Genomic DNA, 23,003 nt, shown 5'->3' on the forward strand with positions numbered 1-23,003 from the left:
TCTTCTCATTGGTCTCCTCCTCGGAGCCTCTCTCATCATATTCTGCTCCCAGACATGGCACGGCAGGCTTTTGTCTTGCTCAGACGTAAGCTGTGGCCGTCAAGGGGAAGAACGCTGGGTTGTGGCCAGAAAGAAGGAAGATGGTGGATGCCCCATGACTGCAGGACTGGCTGATTCTTTACTTTTTGTGTCCAGATATTTTATGTGTCTACCTCCCGCCAGCTGAGGCGTCTGGACTCTGTCACCAGGTCGCCAATCTACTCTCACTTCAGCGAGACTGTGTCAGGTTTGCCGGTTATCCGTGCCTTTGAGCACCAGCAGCGATTTCTGAAACAAAATGAGGTGAGGATTGACACCAACCAGAAATGTGTCTTTTCCTGGATCATCTCCAACAGGTGAGGCTTCCCCTGGGTATTTACCCATGTGTGTGCTTTGGGGTTCTACATGTTTGACATTAGCTGTGGGAGGGCAGGCATGGCTAGTGGTGTGAAATTCACTCTGGCTACACACACTGTCGTGCTGTGTAAGTGGAGAGAAGAAAGCATGAGCTTTGGAGTCAGAGACTGGGTCCCCATGCCAGCTCTGCTGTTTACCAAGCTGGGTGAATTGCCTTGGCCTCTCTAAGGAAAATCTCCATTTCTTTGTTTTTGTAATGGCCAGAACACACCCTATCTCACAGGGTTCCACCTGTCTCATGGTGGAAGTCAAATGACACTTGTGAGCGTTTTGTAACCCAGTACCAAACAAGTTCTGGGTGAACTGAACATCCTCTGTTTACTTTTCTGAGAACGGATGTGAGATTCTCCATAGTCATGACACTCTTTCTGGATAGTGAAGGCCGTGGAGGTTGGAGAGAGAAGAGTTGGAAATTTTTAGGTAAGACCATTGATGACAGAAAGAGAAAATTCCACCCTGTGAACAGGGTGAGCGGTATTCTCCAGTATCCTTAAGCCCTGGCAAGCGGTATGTCCTGGAAAGAGGAAGATCTTTTTCAGAAAGAAAAATTCTTGAGTGGCTTCCAAAGTGTCTTGAGGCACTAAAGATGCTCAGTATTATTTGGAATGTGGAAAGGTCAGAAGTTTGATTGTAAAGATATTTTATTTCTTAGAGACTTTCCAAGAAGGAAAAGGCATATAAGTAAATCTTATTAGACCTTCACTGTAAAGTACATATCATATTTATTCATACACATGCTGTGCTGGAATTATTGGTGCGGACATTTAAATACATTTTCTTTGGGAAAGTCCTTTTTTTTTTTTTTTTTTTTTTGGAGTTTCCCTCTTGTTGCCCAGGCTGGAGTACAGTTGCAATCTCAGCTCACCACAACCTCTGCCTCCTGGGTTCAAGCAATTCTCCTGCCTCAGCCTCCCAAGTAGCTGGGATTACAGGCATGCACCACCACGCCCAGTTAATTTTTTTTTATTTTTAGTAGAGACGGGGTTTCTCCATGTTGGTCAGGCTGGTCTTGAACTCTCTACCTCAGGTGATCTGCCTGTCTCAGCCTCCCACAGTGCTGGGATTACAGGCGTGAGCCACCGCGCCCGGCCTGGGAAAGTCCGTTTTTATAAACTGTGTCTATACGCACGTTCTCTTCAGTTCTCTATGAAATCCAAGTGTATATACCTGTGGCCAACTCGCACCTAATTTCCTTTCACCCTCAGCTTCTTCTTCCCCTTTTACAAATGCTGAAATCAAACGGGGCACGTTGACCCTTCCTGTGGTGCTTACTTTTTAATCTTACACATGGATTCACTACAGCATTGCTTCCCCAGCCTGATCAAAAGAAGTCATTTGGAGCGTTCATTTAAAATGCAGATTCTTGGCCGGGAGCAATGGCTCATACCTGTAATTCCAGCACTTTGGGAGACTGAGACAAGCAGATCACGTGAGCCCAGGAGTTCAAGACCAGCCTGGACAACATGATGAAATCCAGGCTCTACAGAAAACATACACACACACACACACACACACACACAAGTAGCTGGGTTCGGTGGTGTGCACCTATAGTTCCAGCTACTTGGGAGGTTGAGGTGGGGAGGATGGCTTGAGCCCCGGAGGTCGAGGCTGCAGTGAGCCATGATCACGCCACTGCACTCTAGCCTTGGTGACAGAGCAAGACCTTGTCTCATAAAACAAAAACAAACAGAAAAAATGCATATTCTTGAATCCCATCCTAGGCCCCCTGAAATCAGAATCTTAAAGGAAGGGGTCCGGGAATTTTCCACATGAATTTGTAACATTGTATACTAACAGTTGCCCTAGGTGATTCTTATGATTTGGTGAGTTTGGTGGACATTGCACTGTAGGATTCCCTTAGTTCAGCAAAGCCCTCTAGGATCTTTAAAATGCAATTTATTTTCTTAAAAATAATATCAATAGGCTTTTAGGAAAACATGTTGTTTCTAAGTCAAATTGAAGCATCGCCTAAGAGTGCAGCCTGATCGAGTCAAACCCTCTGAGAATGTTCTGTGAACACCAAGTTTGCTGGTTAAGATGAGGATGTGATCAGTGACACCCACTCTCTTGTTCTGTTGCCCACAGGTGGCTAGCAATTCGCCTGGAGCTGGTTGGGAACCTGATCGTCTTCTTTTCAGCCTTGATGATGGTTATCTACAGAGATACCCTAAGTGGGGACACTGTTGGCTTTGTTCTGTCCAATGCACTCAATGTGAGTTTGAAGGTTGAGAGTTTGGTTTTGTTAGTGCACTTATTCTTAAATTAAGCCTGATGTATACTGTGGAGTCTGTGCTCTTGATTCCTTCTTAAACCCAGAGGGACTAAGGGAGGCTGAGGTTCAAACCCTGGCTCCATCTTTTACCCATGGACATGCTCCTTACTCTTCCTAAGTAGACATGAATGCCATCTAGAAAACTGGACATAAATGTTGACCTTAGGGCTTAAGAAGGCAATTTCATGTGTTTCAATCTAATTGTTCCGTCTGCCTCTTTGCTTGGTTCTAGTTAAAAGAGAGAATACATAACTTTCTTCTCTAGAATGCAGCAGTAATCAGAAAGCCTTTTTGAACAAGTAATTCCTCCTGTGTTTATTTTTCTTAGATGGTAGAATAATTGGAGGTAATTCTAATAAAGAACATAGAGTCTGATAAAACCATAGAATGTGTCTCACTGCAGCATCCCCAGCATGACTAGGGGATACATGGCAGGCATGATTCTTTTCTAGCACCTAAGACAGTGGCTGGCACTACCGTAATTATTCAGCCAATATTTGTTATAAATGAGTCATTTGACCATCTTTTTGAACTAATTTTTTTTAGTTCAAAGAGATTTGCATAGTTATATGTGGGCTTTATATAATAGTGGTGTCTTCATTAGAAGTTAATAAGGCTAGAGGAGCACAGTGGCTCACACCTGCAATCCCAGCACTTTGGGAGGCCGAGGCGGGTGGATCACCTGAGGTCAGGAGTTTGAGACCAGCCTGGCCAACATGGTGAAACCCCATCTCTATTAAAAATACAAAAATTAGCCAGGCGTGGTGGCAGGTGCCTGTAATCCCAGCTACTAGGGAGGCAAGAGACTGCAGTCACTTCGTTCCTTGTGTCACTGCCCTTTCATCCCCCTATTTCTAGGCTTTTTAGCCCAGGACAGGTAAGGCAAATAGTCAGGAAACTATTGTATTGAACCAAAACAAAATGACTCAAATACCAGCAATTACATATGCTTCAATCTACACAAAGTGGATACTCCGATTCCCCATGATTCTGTCCTCTGCTGTCTCTGGCTCCCTTTCTCTAACCACCATTTGCTCAACAAAAAACTCCCTGTGCATATATGCAAACTCCTGAGTCTTTTCCTGAGAGAAGTTTGCATCTGAGTAATCTACAGATTCCCTGGCCTGGATCATGCCTTTCTCTGATTCACAAAGAACACTAGGCATACAGGCAGGAGGCCTGACCTCTGCTCCCACTCCGCCCATTGCCAGACTCTCCAATTCCAGCTTTAGCCCCAAACCACTAGACACTCACATTGCGCTTTGTGTGAGCACCTAATTGTTCTGCAGCCATTCAATGCACTGCTCTTAATTCCTTCCCCAAGGAGGCAAGGATTGTCTTTCTTACGCTTTTCCTTCCTCCCTTGCAGAGCCCAGCACAGTGCTGGGTACAAAGTCAGCACTGGATTGTCCTTGTGGTTTGAGTGGTTGAGTTTTGTGCCTATGATGATTTTCAGTCTTCTGGTTTTTCTGTAGATCACACAAACCCTGAACTGGCTGGTGAGGATGACATCAGAAATAGAGACCAACATTGTGGCGGCTGAGCGAATAACTGAGTACACAAAAGTGGAAAATGAGGTAAGGAGGAACTGGAAAAATCCAGGGACAAGGCAAAAACAACATGCACCTTCTTCGAGGGTGCATCTGTAGAATTTCTCCATATTTCACATGGGCCCGTAATGGTCCCTAAAGTTTCCTTTCCTCGAACTCAAAGGACCTCATTTCTTCAAACTTAGAATAGGAAATGGTTTAGGGGATGTCAAGTCTTGGAACATACCATGGAGATCTACAGCACAAGCTTGTGGTGTATTTTTCTTTAACTGAATAAGGTAGGAACTTTCCAAAGTACAAGTCCAGTTCATTCTATTAAATGCAGAGGCCATTAGGTAGCTGGGACACTGCTACCCTTCTCCTGTTCTATGACACGAGTCATGGGTAGACTGTTCGGCTGAGTTGTCACCTTATAAAACTTACTTCTCATCTTGTCTCCTTGCCAGGCACCCTGGGTGACTGATAAGAGGCCTCCGCCAGATTGGCCCAGCAAAGGCAGGATCCAGTTTAACAACTACCAAGTGCGGTACCGACCTGAGCTGGATCTGGTCCTCAGAGGGATCACTTGTGACATCGGTAGCATGGAGAAGGTAGGTGGAGTGAAGCAAGGCCTGGATGGGAGGCCTTGTGATCAAACAGCAATTGGACAGAGTGGAGAGCAGCTGGGCCCTAAGCCTTCATCATCTGGATCTGGGAGAGGGTCAGGGCACTTCCTCTGCTCTGGGGAGGTGTGGGGACACAGTATCAGAGGGAAGGATAGCAGCCAGGAATCACACAGACTTACTGCAGCTGTGGGGGCCTTCTGCTCAGCTCCTCCCTGCCTCCTAGCCAGCTGACCAGGGCCCCTTTCCTATAAGGTCCACAGTATGCAGAGAGGAAGTCAGGAAAGAAACAAGGGGGCATCCAGGCCTGGTGAAGGAACTGTTGAGAATAGCAGTGTGGAGGGTTGTCCCTGAAGGAAGAATGGCCCAGTTCTCCTCCCAGTCTTCAAAGTCAGGCACCCTCCTTAGGTGCTGTTGTTCTCCGAGGACTTGGGGTCTGATGAGCAAGGGCGCTGAAGTCCAGATCAGAGTCTGGCTCTGAGCTGGTGGCAGACCTAATCTTTCCCTTCTTCACAAGGATTTTTCTTCTTTCTTTATTTTTACTTTTATTTATTTATTTATTCGTTTATTTTTTGAGATGGAGTCTCACTCTATTACCCAGGCTGGAGTGCAGTGGTGCAATCTTGGCTCACTGCAACCTCTGCTTCCCGGGCTCAAGTGATTTTCCTACTCAGACTCCCAAGTAGCTGGGACTACAGGTGCACGCCACCATGCCTGGCTAATTTTTTTTTGTATTTTTAGTAGAGACGGGGTTTCTCCATGTTGACCAGGCTGGTCTTGAACTCCTGGCCTCAGGTGATCTGCCCGCCTTGGCCTCCCAAAGTGCTGGGATTACAGGCATGAGCAACCGCACCTGGCCTAAACAAGGATTTTGTTTTTATCTATAAGTTCCAATAATAATTGTAACAACAGCTGCCAAGAGAGTCCATTTCAAACAGTGACTATAGTTCTCAGCAAACAATGATTTTTGACATCTTTTTCTGACATCCGGGTACTTTTTTCCTTACCAAAACCAATATCAGTTTAGTATCTTAGAGATGGAGCAGCCAATCACTGCCTCTTACCTCCTGTGACTGTGAACGCCCTGGCTAAATAACTTCTCCCCAAGAATTGCATGTGGAACTAATGTGTAAGGGAACTATATTCACAGATTGGTGTGGTGGGCAGGACAGGAGCTGGAAAGTCATCCCTCACAAACTGCCTCTTCAGAATCTTAGAGGCTGCCGGTGGTCAGATCATCATTGATGGAGTAGATATTGCTTCCATTGGGCTCCACGACCTCCGAGAGAAGCTGACCATCATCCCCCAGGTGAGCTCTAGAACTTACTCGGGCACATGCCGTGGGGAGCAGCTTGTTTTACAGGAAACATATGCAGCTTCTTCTTGATGTCTATTCAGTCAGCACTGTCAATTCCGCAGTCTACTCCGGATACCTGAGCTAGTTCCCTGGGATGGACACGTCGTTTCCAGGTTTCCAGAACTTAAGTTTTGAAATGTTTGGTAATATGCATTTGTGGCTGCCTGTATCTGACCACTAGGTGGCAGCAACACAACAGAAGTCAAGCAGAGCGGATGATTATTTAGCGTTGCTATAGCCCATGACGGTTTGCAAGACTTCTGCAATCAGCATTAGCAGTTTTGCCGCTGAAGCTTGAAGCCATTAAGCTTTATACTTCCCATTTGCTATGGTTAAAAGGTAGAGGAGGGAATTTGCTGCAGGTTTCTGCCAGCAAGCGGAATGCTTCGTGCATCAGCAAGAAAGATTTCCCCTCGGCTTCCTCTCCGGATCCTGCCAGATAAGGATTGCCGCGGGGCCTCTGGGCTCCCCAGCAGCGCGCGGCTCCTCAGAAGAACCTTTCGCCCTCCGCCCACTGCAGCCCAGTTCCTCTAGGGGTAGCTTTGGTCTGTGTGGTGTTTGCTCAGTTCGATAGTCCTTTCTCCAGCCTCTTCAAAAGGGTGACACCTTCTTCTCATGCGGCTGTACTATTCTTTCCTCTACCCTCTTCTGATCCCTCCACCTTGAAACCACGAGTTTGGGTTTGGGAGGCCGAGGCAGGTAAATCACTGGAGCCCAGGAGTTCAAGATCAGCCTAGGCAACATGGCAAGAAACCATCTCTACAAAAAATTGAAAAAATCAGCCAGGCATGGTGGTGCGTGCCTGTGGTCCCAGCTACTCGGGAGGCTGAGGTGGGAGGATCACCTGAGCTAAGGACGTCAAGGCTGTAGTGAGTGGTGTTCGTGCCACTGCACTCCAGCGTGGGCAACAGAGTGAAACTCGGTCTCAAAAGCAAAAAATAAACCGAGGACTTCTCTTAACCCTGTGCCTAGCCCCTGGCTGGTAGCCACTCCGAGCCTGAGGAGGGAAAACATTGTGGAAGCTGAACCACAAACCAGCTTCCTGCCTCAGGAATCCACCTCAGGCCCAGTCCTATCCACCATCTCCCAGTCCCGAGGAACTCCGAGGTCCTTTTCTGGCGTGAGCCCCAACAGCCCGCTTGTCCCCTCACTTGCAGGACCCCATCCTGTTCTCTGGAAGCCTGAGGATGAATCTCGACCCTTTCAACAACTACTCAGATGAGGAGATTTGGAAGGCCCTGGAGCTGGCTCACCTCAAGTCTTTTGTGGCCAACCTGCAACTTGGGTTATCCCACGAAGTGACAGAGGCCGGTGGCAACCTGAGGTAATGTTCCATAGCCTGCTGCCCTGCAGGCAGTGAGAGGATGTGAGGGGGCCACTCCTCGTGTTCCTCGTGTTAGGTGATGCCTGGCATAGAATTTTCGCCGGGCTCAGTGGCTCAAGCCTGTAATCCCAGCACTTTGGGAGGCTGAGACAGGCGGATCACGAGGTCAGGAGATCGAGACCATCCTGGCTAATACAGTGAAACCCCGTCTCTACTAAAAAATACAAAAAAAAAAAAAAAACTAGCCGGGCGAGGTGGCGGGCGCCTGTAGTCCCAGCTACTCGGGAGGCTGAGGCAGGAGAATGGCATGAACCCAGGAGGCGGAGCTTGCAGTTAGCTGAGATCCGGCCACTGCACTCCAGCCTGGGCAAGAGAGCCAGACTCCACCTCAAAAAAAAAAAAAAAAAAAAAAAAAAAAAAAAGAATTTTCATCCGGGTCTGATTCCTAAAGTGTAAAATGAACCTGTTGTAAACTTCACAAGATAAAATAGATGTGAAAATGCTTCAAAACTCTTGAAAACTGGCCAGGCACAATGGCTGACGCCTGTAGTCCCAGCACTCTGGGAGGCTGAGGCAGGTAGATCACCTGACATCAGGAGTTGGAGACCAGCCTGGTCAACATGGTGAAACCCTGTCTCTACTAAAAATACAAAAAGTAGCCGAGCATGGTGGTGGGCACCTGTAGTCCCAAGCTACTCAGGAGGCTGAGGCAGGAGAATCGCTTAAACCCAGGAAGTGGAGGTTGCAGTGAGCCAAGATTGTGCCACTACACTCCAGCCTGGGTGACAGAGCAAGACTCTGTCTAAAATAATAATAATAATAATAAAATAACTCTTGAAAACCTTTGTTATTGGCCGGGCGCAGTGGCTCATGCCTGTAATCTCAGCACTTTGGGAGGCTGAGGCCGGTGGATCGTGAGGTCAGGAGTTCAAGACCAGCCTGGCCAAGATAGTGAAAGCCCATCTCTACTAAAAATACAAAAAATTAACTGGGCGTGGTGGCGGGCGCCTGTAATCTCAGCTACTCAGGAGGCTGAGGCAGAGAATTGCTTGAACTTGGGAGGCAGAGGCTGCAGTGAGCCGAGATCGCACCACTGCACTCCAGCCTGGGAGACAGAGCGAGACTCCATCTCAAAAAAAAAAAAGAAAAAGAAAACCTTTGTTATTAAATGTAATCCTCATATGATATTACACAATGTGAGCTTACATATCCCACGGTTGTGGAGAACCACAGAAAGCAGAGGCTCCCAGCTGCGCACAATCAGGATGAAAATAGTCTGGCTGCCTGGTCCAACCCTAGAGTCTGATTTAATTGTATGAGGTTAGACTGGACTTGGGGAGTTTTAAAGGATTCCCACAAGGCTGTTAAGCGCATCCCAGTTTAAAAACCACTGATCTAAAGAGCATGCGGATGACAGGGAACGTGACATCTGTAAAGTCCTTAGGCACTGCTGAAACACCTGAAATCAACAAAAGACTGTCTTGGCTTTCAGTTATTTTTACGTTTCCAAAACATTTTTACGTAGCTGACAGTTCACTTCTGGCCTTCACTGTATGTTTGTCCATTAATAAGTTGACCTGGCATTTTTCCTGTAACATTTTTGTTTTTCCTTCCATACACTTAAGTTCTGCCCTCAGCCAAAGCCCACTACTCGTGGACAGGTCTTGCTCCTGTCCCAGGTGCCTCAGTGGTGTTGGCAGGGAATAGGCCATTTGCAAGTTGAAGCTCAGGAAGGAAGGGACAGCTCAGTAACTGATTTATGGACCAGCCGCTCTGGCTTCACCTGGGAGCTTGTTGCACATGCAGAATCTCAGGGTGTAGACCTACTCACCAGAATCTGCATTTTAGCAAGATTCCCAGGTGATTTGTGTGCACATTACACTTGAGAAGCACTGCCTAGAGTTTTGTGATTAACTAGGCTGCAAGCTAAAATCACCCAGGAAGCTTTAAAACTCCCAATGCCTAAACCAATGCCCAGACCAATCGAATCGGGGACCCAGGTGATTTCAATGTGTAGCCCCAGGGAACAAGCCCTGGTAGAGAGCATCGCAGGTAACTTTCCCTCCACAACAGGTCTAGCAACTAGCAGGACTCAAGTAGGTCTTTAGGCCAGTGTAAAAGATCATTCAAACATTCAGTCAGCAAAAATGTAGTAACACCGGCCAGGCGCGTGGCTCATGCCTGTAATCCCAGCACTTTGGGAGGCCAACGCAGGCGAATCACCTGATGTCGGGAGTTTGAGACCAGCCTGACCAACATGGAGACACCCCATCTCTACTAAAAATACAAAATTAGCTGGGCAAGGTGGCGCATGCCTGTAATCCCTTGGGAGGCTGAGGCAGGAGAATTGCTTGAACCCGGGAGGCAGAGGTTGCAGTGAGCTGAGATTGCGCCATTGCCCTCCAGCCTGGGTGACAAGAGCAAAACTCCGTCTCAAAACAAAACAAAACAGTAATAACACCTACTATGTGCCAGGTACTGAAAATACAGAGGCAAAGAGAGACACAACCCTGACTTCCTAGCACTTAACAGCATAATGAAGACAGACGTGTGACAGTAAATGCCAGTACAGTCTGTGCTACAGAGGGGACATGTGGGATGCTATGATAGGGTGCAATGGGAGGCCTTGACATTTCTGGTTTGTAAAAACAAAAATCATGCCATCTTTCTCCTGTCCAAGCTGAGAGATGCTTAAATGGTATTACCAATGCCTTGATTTCAGACCTGAGTTTCAAACCTGGACCGGGGGACTAAAACTTACATTTCTCTGTTGAATGACAGGCAAGTTCAGCTGGGTGAGAGCAGCTGAAAGCCAAAGTGGCGCCCCAGCAACAGAGTCTGTTACTCTGAAGTCCAAAGTATACATGACACTTGGGGCCAGGCAGGAGTTTGGTACAAGCTAAGTAAATAGTTTTTCAGTGTCTCTGATCTTACATTACCGGGGGGGGGGGGGGGACTGGAAGTTCATCTCCTGCAGAAATTTTCTTACAGAGAATTACAGAACTTTAGCCACCCCCTGTTTAATATGTTCCCTAATGGCCACAGCAGGAAAGAGCAATTAGCAAATTCCTGAATATTTCCTTCACATCATTTCCCAAAGCTTCTTTATGTAAGTAAGAGGTCCAGCCTTCATTACAGGCTTTTAGCAAATTAAAGCCATTTGCATTTTACAAGCATATTTGAATTCCACATACATTGCATCTCACACCAAGACATCACGTTCATTAGACAGCTTCATCTCTAATCAAGGCAGAAGGCTTTGAACAAATAATTAGCCTTGAGATTAGAATTACACATTAAAATAATAAATGGATTTGCTAAGGCCACAAAGAAATGCCACTGGGGCATTCTAGTGTAGTTCCTCCCTATATTAATGGTTTCAGGTCAAATACTGCTAAAGTAAACTTGGTGACATTCATGTTGTTTTGGAAATGTTGATATCACGGCAACCAAATGCAAAGCATTGTTCCTGGGCCAGTGTTATCCAAACTTGTTTAAGCATAAAAATGGCCTGGGGTGCTTAGTAAAAAGGCACGTTCCTAGGCTCCTCCCCATTCTGATTGAGTAAAGCAGAGGCCCAGAAATATGACTTTTTAATTAAGTACTTGGGGTGGGTCTTCAATCGGGGAAGTTTGAAAAACGATGCTCACAATAGCAACGTACTGCTTGTTGAAGAGGCCCAAACATTCCAGGGCAATTTTGGAGTGGGGGTTTTGAAAGTCTCATCTGGAACATGAAAATGGTCCCCTGCCCTGCGTCTTTCCTTGGTCCTTAGGAGCTAACGCATAGCTGCTTCTATTGGCTGCAGCATAGGCCAGAGGCAGCTGCTGTGCCTGGGCAGGGCTCTGCTTCGGAAATCCAAGATCCTGGTCCTGGATGAGGCCACTGCTGCGGTGGATCTGGAGACAGACAACCTCATTCAGACGACCATCCAAAACGAGTTCGCCCACTGCACAGTGATCACCATCGCCCACAGGCTGCACACCATCATGGACAGTGACAAGTGAGCGTGGGGGGACAGGGCTTGACACAGATGGCTTAACCCTTGCTCTACAGTAACAGTGTCTGCCGGGAAACACCTAATGGCAGAAGGTTTAACCACCACCATATTACTGATGAGGAAACTGAGACTTAGAGATGTCAAGTAATCTGGCCAAAATTTTACATCAAGCGAGTGAAAGCGAACAACGTTAAGGGAACTATTCATATCTTGAGGGTAAAATAGGAAACTGTGTGTTGTAACAATTAACTGGGTATGGGGAGGTGGCAGCTCAAGCGGTGAGAGGCAGATGTTGACCGTAGACCTTCCCAACTGTCCTGAGCCTCAGCTGCTGCTCTGTGAAATAGCTAGACGCTGTCTATTCCTTCCAGCTGTGTCATATTACAATCAAAGTCAGTAATCTTAGAAAGCTGTTTGGAGATGATAGGCACCCTTTGTAAACCAATCTATCCTTACACAATGTGTACTTTTTAAAAAAACTCATGTAAATGGACTCATACTGCCTGTATTCTTATATTACTTGATTCTTTTGTTCAGTATTATTTGCAGAATTAATCCATGTTGATGTGCGTAGCTGTGGCTCATTGATTTTCAGGGCTTTGTAACCTTGTCTGACTATACCACAACTTAGTCCTGGTTATTCTTATAAATGCCTAGACTTGAGATGCTGCTTTCTAAGACTTTTCTTTCTTTCTTCCTTGTTTCAGGGTAATGGTCCTAGACAATGGGAAGATTGTAGAGTACGGCAGCCCTGAAGAACTGCTACAAACCCCTGGACCCTTTTACTTTATGGCTAAGGAAGCTGGCATTGAGAATGTGAACAGCACAGAATTCTAGCAGAAGGCTCCACGGGTTAGAAAAGGACTATAAGAATAATTTCTTATTTAATTTTATTTTTTGTAAAATACAGAATACATACAAAAGTATGTATAAAATGTACATTTTATAAAAGGATAAGTGAACATCCATGAACCTACTACCCAGGTTAAGAAAATAAATATCACCAGGTAGTTGAGAAACCCCTCGATTGTCTACCTCGATCGTACTTCCTTGCTACCCACCTCTCCCAGGGACAAGCACTGTCCTGAATTTCATGATGATTATTCCCTTGCCTTTCATTTCCGTTTTATCACCTTGGTATGTGTCTTTAAACAACGTATACCCTTTTTTACTTATGTAAGTGGACTGGCTCACACTGCATACATCTTCTGTGACTTCTTTTTTTTTTTTTTTTTTTTTTTTTTGAGACGGAGTCTGGCGCTGTGTCACCCAGGCTGGAGTGCAGTGGCGCGATCTCGGCTCACTGCAAGCTCCGCCTCCCAGGTTCAGGCCATTCTCCTGCCTCAGCCTCCGAGTAGCTGGGACTACAGGCGCCCGCCACCACGCCCGGCTAGTTTTTTGTATTTTTAGTAGAGACGGGGTTTCACCATGTTAGCCAGGATGGTCTCGATCTCCTGACCTCGTGATCCGCCCGCCTCGGCCTCCCAAAGTGCTGGGATTACAGGCTTGAGCCACCGCGCCCGGCCGACTTGATTCTTTTGTTCAATATTGTATTTGAGATTCATCCATGGTGATGCAAATAGGTGCGTTATTTTTTTTTTTTTTCACTGCTCTATAAGCTGGCATTGTATGAATACAGCACAATGTATCAGTTTTAACATTGGGGATCATTAGCATTATTCTCAGGTTTTTAAAAATTATAAACAATTCTACTATGGACATTCTGGTCTACATCTCCTGGCACATATGTAAGAGTTTCTCTAGGGTATACCCTAGGAATGGAGGGTATGCACATGTTTACATGCACTAACTAGCTGGTGCCAAACTGGTAATGCCAACTGAAAACATTGCTGTCAATCTGATGAATATGAATTGATGTATCACTGAGAATTTCATTTGCATTTCCCTGGTATCTATTGGGGATGAATATATTTTCATGTTTCTGATTTGCATTTCCAATCATTTTTTAAATATTGTGTCTGATAATTCCAATGTCTGGATTCTTTATCTGTTGTTTCTGTTGGTTTTTACTCATGGTATTTTATTTCCTTGTATGTCTTGTGCATTTTTATTATAAGCTTGTTCTCCTTAAAACTTTGTGGACATTCTTTGGGGCCTAAGTTGACCGTGAGTTCTTCCTGAGGGAATTGGGAATGCATTAGCCTGTTGCCTGGGGCATTACCCAGAACCTCTTTGAATGAAATTCTTCACTAAGGGGTTTCAAACCACCGTGCAACTTCAGACCACAATCCTGTACAAGAGCCAGCTTGTGATTTACAAATTCTCGAGGGAGAGTGACAGGTTGGAGATAGGTGTGGGTTTTGTTGTTGATTTTGACTCCTGCATTCTGCATGGCAGGATCTAGGCCTCTTTACCTGTACGTTGCAGGTATAACCCTTTCATGACACAGGTTCATCAGAAGGTTTTAGTCTGCACTGTAGCAGACCTTGACTTTACCTCTTGCCTTGGCATCCTACATTATCCACAAAGTGAGAGTTTTTCTGGGCAGGAGATTTCCGAAGCCAGCCTAAGTTTGGGGCCTTCCTCACCTCCTAGGGCCTTTGTGTCAGATTCCTCTGGGTTCTTCATATTCCTTACCTCCATTTCAGTGATGTAGTGATAAAGATTTTGATTTATTCAGCATTTCACTGTCTGTTTAGTGAGGTGCTTAGCATTAAACTTCTGAAATGCAGGGCAAATAGCTAGTGTAAGCATACCTCTGGCTTGCCCTGAATAGTTAGGGGTTACATCTGTTTTCCCAAAACAGCAATAGCCCCCCCGTTCACACACACACAAAAATTGTCTCATTTGTATGAAAAACTTGTGTGCCTCCTACACATAGCCCTGTGAATTAGATTTTGAATCACAGCATGGATGGTGATCAACAAAGTTGTATAAATATTGAAGTGTTGGCTGGGGGTGGGGGCACTATTCATGGAGAATCCCCTCCTTAATTCTGCAAACTAGATATAGTACATTGTGAATATTCTATAATCATTGGCTATTTTTTACAGCTAGCTTTTCAGATCTATACTTGCTTATGTACATGAAATGTAGCTCCTGTAAATTGCAGATTAGTATATATTAATTTAAGATGCCATTGATTATAAAATACCTATTATTTTCTTATTTATTTATTTTTTTTTTTTGAGACGGAGTCTCGCTCTGTCGCCCAGGCTGGAGTGCAGTGGCCGGATCTCAGCTCACTGCAAGCTCCGCCTCCCGGGTTCCCGCCATTCTCCTGCCTCAGCCTCCCAAGTAGCTGGGACTACAGGCGCCCACAACCGCGCCCGGCTAATTTTTTGTATTTTTAGTAGAGACGAGGTTTCACCGTGGTCTCGATCTCCTGACCTTGTGATCCGCCCGCCTCGGCCTCCCAAAGTGCTGGGATTACAGGCGTGAGCCACCGCGCCCGGCAAAATACCTATTATTTTCTATACCGCGAAGAAAGGATACTGCCAATTAAACTTTGGCATGCATTGTTGGTAAAATGCATCCTATTTGTGGAAAAAAAATAGCATTTTAAGATTAATACACTACAATACCTGTAAAGCTCTGTAAGAGCTAAGTCATGTCCTTTATTTCTGCTAGTGACCTTTGTTCTTTTTTCCTGATTGTTCCAGTCTCTATTGCTCTTTTAATCCAATATCATCATCATCATCATCACTTCCCTTATCTCTTTTTCTCAACTATTTCACTGCTAGAGAGCTAACTACTGTTTTCACCATCTATTCTTTCTAATCATTAGAATTTCAAAAAACTACTTTTTTCTTTTTTTTTAGTGGTGTTTTAAAAATTTTTTATTTTTTATTTTTTTTTTAGTGTTTATTTTGAAAGCACATACCATACACGCAAACTTTCCAACTTGTTTCTTAAATGAGTTTTTAGATATAGAGCATTTAGAGGAGCAGGAGGAACTTTGGAAAACAAAGGAACTATTTATGCTGACTCTAGAAGCCAGAGAAATGCAAGCTTGGTAAAGCACCAACGATAAAAGTGAAACTAAAGGAGAAACTTGATACTTTCTCAATTTGTTTCTCAAACAAAATGGTCCAGTTGATGTCGGTATAGTTATAACCAGAGAACTTTGAAGATTACCAACCATCACTTATTTACTTAGCTTCCAGTAAATGTCTGACACTGTGCCAAAAATTTTTTAAAAGCTATCTAGGACAGGCGCTGTGGCTCATACCTGTAACCCCAGCACTTTGGGACGCTGCAGTGGGTGGATCACCTGAGGTCAGGAGTTCGAGACCAGCCTGGCCAACATGGTGAAACCCCGTCTATACTAAAAATACAAAAATTAGCCAAGCATGGTGGCACATGCCTGTAAGCACAGCTGCTCGGGAGGCTGAGGCAGGAGAATCGCTTGAACCCAGGAGGCGGAGGTTGTAGTGAGCCAGGATCGCGTCATTGTACTCTAGCCTGAGGGACAGAGCAAGACTCCATCTCAAAAAAAAAAAAAAGTTATCTAATATAAACTAAATAAAGATTACTTTCCATTGTGGCCTAATTAATATCCCCTTCACAAGCTTTATTTCACTTACCAATTTCAGGGACAATTTTAGATAACTACCTAAAACTATACATTCCCAAATTCCACCATATCTTCACCATTTTTCACTGATCTTTCGGGCGCTTTCTGTGCCCTTCCCAATTCTTCTGGGTGCATGGAATCATAGTGTTTCAGAAGTAAAGGGGCCTATGCCATTGTTAAGCTACTGTCTTTCAGTTTCAAACCTACCCTTTTAGATTTTGCTCTGTGACGCTGGGACTTAGAAATCTCATTTCTGCTTTGCCAACTATTCCTATTAAGTTCTGACAATAGGAGGTGCTGGAGGGACACTGGACGCAGGCCGGATGAGGAAGAACACGAGCTCCTTCCCGTTGGCTCTGTTGCTATCAGCACCACTCTAATAGTTTCTCTGCAGCAGCAGTTCTTTCTCACAAGCAGCCACATTGATTTTAGTTTGTAGTTTTTCAACATTCACAGAAACAGTGTCGTCAAGCCCAACACCAACACCAGCTGAGCAGCGTCCCCTTTTTCAGAAGCAATAAACAGACTGAAAGAAAACAAACTAACTTTAGATTGATACATTGGCACAAACAGGAAGAATAAGTCTATAAAAATATAAAGAATAAACCTGTAAGAATAAACCATCAGGCCTACATTTCTGGCAGAATAATTTTGCATAAGCACTTTTGGAAACATCCTCAGAATAAATCTGTTTATATAATAGAATGAGAATACATTTAACCACAAATGCATACTGATCATGAATTTATTTTAGAATTAGCAAACAATATTGTACAAACCTTGATATTTAAATCTCTAAGCTCCTGCAACTTGGATTTAGTTAGCAAATATTATATTCTACTCTGAGTTTGGTCTTCCACATGGACTAGACACTAGACTGGTTTTTTGAAAGGTTTCATATTGTTCGAAAATACCATAAGTAGGCCAGGCACAGTGACTCACACCTGCAATTCCAGCACACTTTGCGAGACCTAGGCAGGCCAGAACACTTGAGCCCAGGAGTTCGAGACCAGCCTGAGCAATAAGGTAAGACCCCCCCGCCGTCTCTACAAAAAAAAAAAAAAAAAAATACAGAAAGTTAACTAGGTGTAGTGGTGCGTGCCTGTAGTCCCAGCTACTCAGGAGGCTGAGGTGGAAGGATCCCTTGAGCCCAGGAGGTTGAGGCTACAGTGAGCTGAGATCACACCACTCCATTCCAGCCTGGGTGACAGAGTGGGACTCTGTCTCCAAAAAAAAAAAGAAAGAAAGAAAGGAAATATCATACGTAAAAGATTGTACAAATGTATAAAACAATTGGCTGTAAAAAGCATTCCATTGTCATAGTCCTTTTAATTTCAAATGCAAGTAGTTATGCTATAGAATTTAACTGTTACAATATAAAAAGCAACTATTTGTGGAAAAGGTAGAAAAAAGGAGAAAATGGCCAGGTGCAGGGGCTCACACCTGTAAACCCAACACTTTGGGAGGCCTAGGCAGGAGGACCATTTGAGCTCAGGAGTTCAAGACCGAACTGGGAATGTATGTATGGCAGTGTTTCTTTAAGGTAAATGAACATAAAAATAGAGTTTTTGGAAGAGAAGAAAAGCTAGGCTAGTTCGGTTCTTACTGAATTTTGAAAATGGACTAGAATAGAGCTCCTTCTTCAATTCTAACAATCAAGGCCTTGGTCACCATATTGGTAATCTCTTGGTTAATCCTCTTGGTTCTCACATGATTTCCATCTGGCGATTATGCCTGACAAACACTATCACGGATTTCAGATCCATCTGCCCTGTTCCTTGACAGCCATCTTTGGGGCAATTACTTGCTGCTCAAGCCTGTAGACCAGGGCTGTCCAATCTTTTGACCTCCCTGGGCCACATGGGAAGAAGAATTGTCTTGGGCCACATATAAAATACACTAACACTAATGATAGCTGATAAGCTTTAAAAAAAAAAAAAAGATCGCAAAAAAAATCTGATTATGTTTTAAGAAAGTTTAGAAATTTGTAGTGGGCCACATTGAAAGCCATGGGCCACAGGCGGCCCACAGGCCATGGGTTGGACAAGCTTGCTATAGACATTCCTTCTTCTCTGGAAAACAACTTGGTTGTCAGGAGATTGTGGATAGCACTGGTTGTTCTATTAGCTCTGGTCACAGGTATTGCTCCTGACACCTGGTGCTAAACAGTATCTTTGCCTGGCTGGCTTCTTTTGTAGTGCTTATCTGCAGGTAACTTGTGGTCTGGTTTGTCAGGGTTTGCATTCTGGTAACACAAAGGTAGCTTCTAGTATAATAAATATTTGCCTGGTTGACATGATTATTAGGTCCAATCTGTAAACCAATTACTCTTTGGCCATTGTCTTTTCATTGTCCTTAATCCAACAGTCTAAGTTCTCTGCATACTTGACTCCAATGTTAAGGTTGAACAGAATTCTTTTATTTTAGTTGGACCTAGAGTAGGGGTATGACTCTAGGGCCAAATTTGCCCTGCTACCTGTTTTTGCAAATAAAGTTTTACTGGAACACATCCATGCTCCTTTGTTTCTTTGTCATCTATGCCTGCTTTCATGTTACAATACAGAGTTGAGGATTTGGCCCACAAAGCTTAAAATATTTACTATCTAGCCCTTTAAGAACAGGTTTGCTGACCACTGCTCTACAGCCACCAGTGTAGCCTGGACTGGGTCATGATTCCATGCTCAAAAAGACTATTTGCCGGCTGGGCGCGGTGGCTCACGCCTGTAATCCCAACACTTTGGGAGGCTGAGGTGGGCGGATCCCCTAAGGCTGGGAGTTTGAGATCAGCCTGACCAATGCAGAAACCCCGTCTCTACTAAAAATACAAAAAATTAGCCAGGCATGGTGGTGCATGCCTATAATTCCAGCTACTCGGGAGGCTGAGGCAGGAGACTCACTCGAACCTAGGAGGCGGAGGTTGTGGTGAGCCAAGATTGTGCCATTGCACTCCAGCCTGGGCAACAAGAGCACAACTCCATCTCAAAAAAAAAAAAAAAAAGACTATTTGCCTTTAAAATGTCATGTGGCTTCATACCTGTGATAGAATAATGGTCCTCAAAGATGTCCACATCCTAATCCTCAAAGCCTGTGAATATCCCACCTTCCCTGGAAAAAAGGACTTTAACTGATGTGATTAAGTTAAGGATCTTCAGATGGGGAGAGCACCGTGGACTGGCCAGGTGGGCTCAATGTAAACACAGCATTCTTATAAAGGAGGCAGGACAGCTGGCGTGAGGGCGTGCTGTGATGACGATGGAGAGAGACAGTCGAAGGTGCCACGCTGCTGGCTTTGAGGACGGAGGGAGTGGCCACAAGCCAGGGTATGTAGACCCTAGGAGTCGGAAAAGGTAAGGAAAGGAATCCTGCCCTGGAGACTCCGTGAGGGACCAGCCCTGCCAACACCTTGACTTTAGCCTGGTGAGACTAATTTTGAACTTCTGACCTCCAGAATGCTGAGATAAATTTGTTTTAAGGCACTAAATTTGTGGGAACTTGTTATAGCGATAGGAACTAATAAAAGTAAGCCCAAGTAGCTCTGATAAAACTGCCACAGTTCTTCAACTAAAGTCAGTTTAATGACAATTCATGGATCTTCTTCATTAAATCCCACCGTAGTTTGAATATGTAGAGGGTCATGCTGCCTTTTAAGCCCAGCTAAAAGTTGGTTGCAATACTCATGCCTGGCATCCCTTCTATCAAATTGCAAAAATCTTAATCAGTTTGAACAGAGTTGCAGGTATTTTCTTGATCTCAACTGAAAGCTGTATGAGGACTGTTGTCAAAGTGAGTCCTGTTGATTTTGAGGACGGCGAATTGAGAATTTCTCACTCTCAGCTTCCCTAATTCTGAACCTCTGGGGTGGTTGCTGTGGGAAATGCTTGGGTTAGACGCCGAGGTGTGGCGGTCCACAGGCATTGCTCTGTGCCGTAGTCCTGCTCCGTCTACAGGCCTGTCAGGGTGGCGGCAGGGTCTCACCCACCTGCCTGCTCCCCGGAAATGTTTCCTGAACGAATACATTGCTGAGACTCTAACCAGAGGCTTGCTCCCTTCCACCACCACCCCACAGCCTATCGCTGGGAAGGCACCCATTCTGCCCCTCCCTCCTTGAGGGTCATCTCTTGAGTGTTAAGGCATAGGTATCCCTATGTAGCTTGCAAAATCTGCGACTTGTGGAAAACTCCCTTCTTGACATATGTAAAATACTAATGCTGATCTGCACTAACAATTGCCGCGAAGCTCTAGCCGGCTGTGGGGAATGAGCCAGGGGCTCAGCCAGATCGGAGTCCGCTGCCCTGCTCTGCAGCACTGGCTGTTCTGCCACACACGGCAAAGGCCAACTGTGAAGACTTCAGCAGCATCACGTACCAACAGGCGGGAGTTTAACGCCCCGTGAGTTATGTGGTGACCAGAGAGGGCATTTAGCATGAAGTACTTAAAGCTGGAGGTTTCTCGGTCCTCAGGCATAAGGTTCTGCAAATGAAACAGTTCAGAGTGCAACTGTTTTCTTCTAAGGCCCGTTTGTACTTCTGAGCCTGAACTAACACCCTCATCAACAGAATCCAAGCTTCACAATTAACTAAAACGGGGTGACACAAAATTCAATCCTTATTGAAACTGAGCTCCTCTGGAGCTCACATTTCATGAAAGTTTGTGAACATCATCTCATTGGATTCTCACAGTAACCTGAGAGGAACAGGTATCTACACACAATAATCAGAGGAGGCCCCATATCTATGTTTACACGTGATAGGTTCCCACCATCAGTCCCTGTCGTGGGACTCGTGGATGAAAGCACAACTGAACTACTTCCAGACAGAAGGGGAGGAACATCGGGAGGTAAGCCAGCAAGCTGGATTTGAGAATTTTCTTTGCCTTTTCCTCCTAGAGTGTCTGAAACATCTGACACCCTCTCCCTCCTTGGTTTTTGTAAATCCTGCTTTTCTGACAGTAAAAAGTTCCACTTTAAAAACTTGTCTAACAACAGGTGCTTCTCAAACCTTAATGTGCACACAAGTCACCTGAGGATCTTGTTCAACTAGACTGATTCAGTAACGCTGCGGAGGTGGCCCCTGCAGGCCCAGCGGGCTCACAGGTGGTGGCAATGGCAATGCTGCTGGCCTGGAGACCACTTTTTTTTTTTTTAAGTGGGGGGGGAGGGGGCTTGGGTAGGGTCGGGCGTGGTGGCTCACACCTGTAATCCCAGCATTTTGGGAGGCCGAGGCAGGCGGATCACCTGAGGTTGGGAGTTCGAGACCAGCCTGACCAACACGGAGAAACCCCGTCTCTACTAAAAATACAAAATTAGCCGGGCATGGTGGCGCATGCCTGTAATCTCAGCTACTTGGGAGGCTGAGGCAGGAGAATCGCTTGAACCAGGGAGGCAGAGGTTGCAGCAAGCGGAGATTACACCATTGCACTCCAGCCTGGGCACCAAGAGTGAAAGTCTGTCTCAAAAAAAAAAAAAAAAAAAATGGTGGGTTCTTGCTGTTGCCCAGGCTGGGATGCAGTAGTGCCATCATAGCTCACTGCAGCCTCAAACTCCTGGGCTGAAGGGGATACTCCTGCCTCAGCCTCCCAAGCAGCTGGGATTAAGGGCTTGAGCCACCGTGGCTGGCTCTGCAGGTCACATTTTAAGAAGGAAGAGCCTAGAAGTCATCTGGTATTTAAAACAAAACTCATCTTTTTTTTTTAATTATCAAAAATGATTTGAGATGAAGTAACTACATAGATTTTGCAGTACTGTGGAATCCTTATATTTAAAGTTACACAAAGACTCATCTTACAAACTTGCTCCCATCCCAGTTATCTCCCTTTTGACCGTGATTCCATTATTCAATTTCATATTTTTGATAGATGCTGATTTTTTTCCATTCTCAATCTAATGCCCGAATCAGTTGGTTTATTTTCCCCATTCATTGGCTTTTCCTGCCTTTGGTCTGTTCTCCCTCCACAGCAGCCTGTTGCTATTTAGCTCACTGCAAGTTCCGCCGCCACCACACCCAGCTAATTTTTTGTATTTTTAGTAGAGACAGGGTTTCACCGTGTTAGCCAGGCTGGTCTTGATCTCCTGCCTCCGTGATCTGCCCACCTCGGCCTCTCAAAGTGCTGGGATTACAGACGTGAGCCACCGCACCTGGCCGCTCTTTAGCTTTCTTAAAACAGGCCATCCCCTTAAAAACCTACAGGAGTTTATTACCTGACTCCTCAAATTGAAATTCCTTGATTTGGACCTCAAACCTCTCCAATGTATTGTTTGTGTCAGACAATGTTGTAGCCTTCTTTTTTAATTGACCAAAAAAATGTACATATTTGTGTATGTGTTTTAAAATATGTATGTTGTAAAACGGCTAAATTGAGCTAATTAACATAAGCACACCCCATATGCTTCCCATTTTTTTGTAATGAGAACACTTAAAAATCCCATAGCAATTTTTAGGCCAGGCGTGGTGGCTCACACCTGTAATCCCAGCACTTCGGGAGGCCGAGGCAGGTGGATCACTTGAAGTCGGAGTTCAACATCACCCTGGTTAATGTGGCAAAACCCCGCCTCTACTAAAAATGCAAAAAAATTAGCCAGGCATGGTGGTGCATGCCTGTAGTCCCAGCTATTTGGGATGCCGAGGCAGGAGAATCCCTTGAACCTGGAGGGCAGAGGTTGCAGTGAGCTGAGATTGCACTATTGCACTCCAGCCTGGGTCACAGAGCGAAACTATGTCTTTAAAACAAAACAAAAAAAACTCATGATTATTCAATATGATACATTAACTGTAGTTGCCATATTGTTTGATAAGTGTCTTGAACTTACTCCTAACTGAAATTTTAAATTCTCTGACCAGCATTTACCAACCCCTACCTCACTCCCCCAATGCATTGTAACCACCATTCTATTCTGCTTCTGTTAGATC

General features: G+C 45.0%; 1 protein-coding gene across 1 annotated transcript in view; it reads left to right on the top strand.

Moving 5' to 3' along the window:
* Nucleotides 1-12,580, top strand: part of ABCC2 (ATP binding cassette subfamily C member 2) — a 61,278-nt gene extending 48,698 nt beyond the window's left edge. The window contains exons 25-32 of the mRNA XM_025396839.1: nucleotides 196-395; nucleotides 2,542-2,668; nucleotides 4,204-4,305; nucleotides 4,725-4,868; nucleotides 6,031-6,189; nucleotides 7,395-7,561; nucleotides 11,370-11,564; nucleotides 12,269-12,580. Of these exons, the coding sequence (XP_025252624.1) occupies nucleotides 196-395; nucleotides 2,542-2,668; nucleotides 4,204-4,305; nucleotides 4,725-4,868; nucleotides 6,031-6,189; nucleotides 7,395-7,561; nucleotides 11,370-11,564; nucleotides 12,269-12,398 (1,224 nt within the window). The 3' untranslated portion in view covers nucleotides 12,399-12,580. The remainder of the gene's footprint in view (nucleotides 1-195; nucleotides 396-2,541; nucleotides 2,669-4,203; nucleotides 4,306-4,724; nucleotides 4,869-6,030; nucleotides 6,190-7,394; nucleotides 7,562-11,369; nucleotides 11,565-12,268) is intronic.
* The last annotated feature ends 10,423 nt before the right edge of the window (nucleotides 12,581-23,003 follow it).

The sequence above is a fragment of the Theropithecus gelada genome, chromosome 9, assembly GCF_003255815.1.
Source record: "Theropithecus gelada isolate Dixy chromosome 9, Tgel_1.0, whole genome shotgun sequence".
NCBI classification, from domain to species: Eukaryota; Metazoa; Chordata; class Mammalia; order Primates; family Cercopithecidae; genus Theropithecus; species Theropithecus gelada.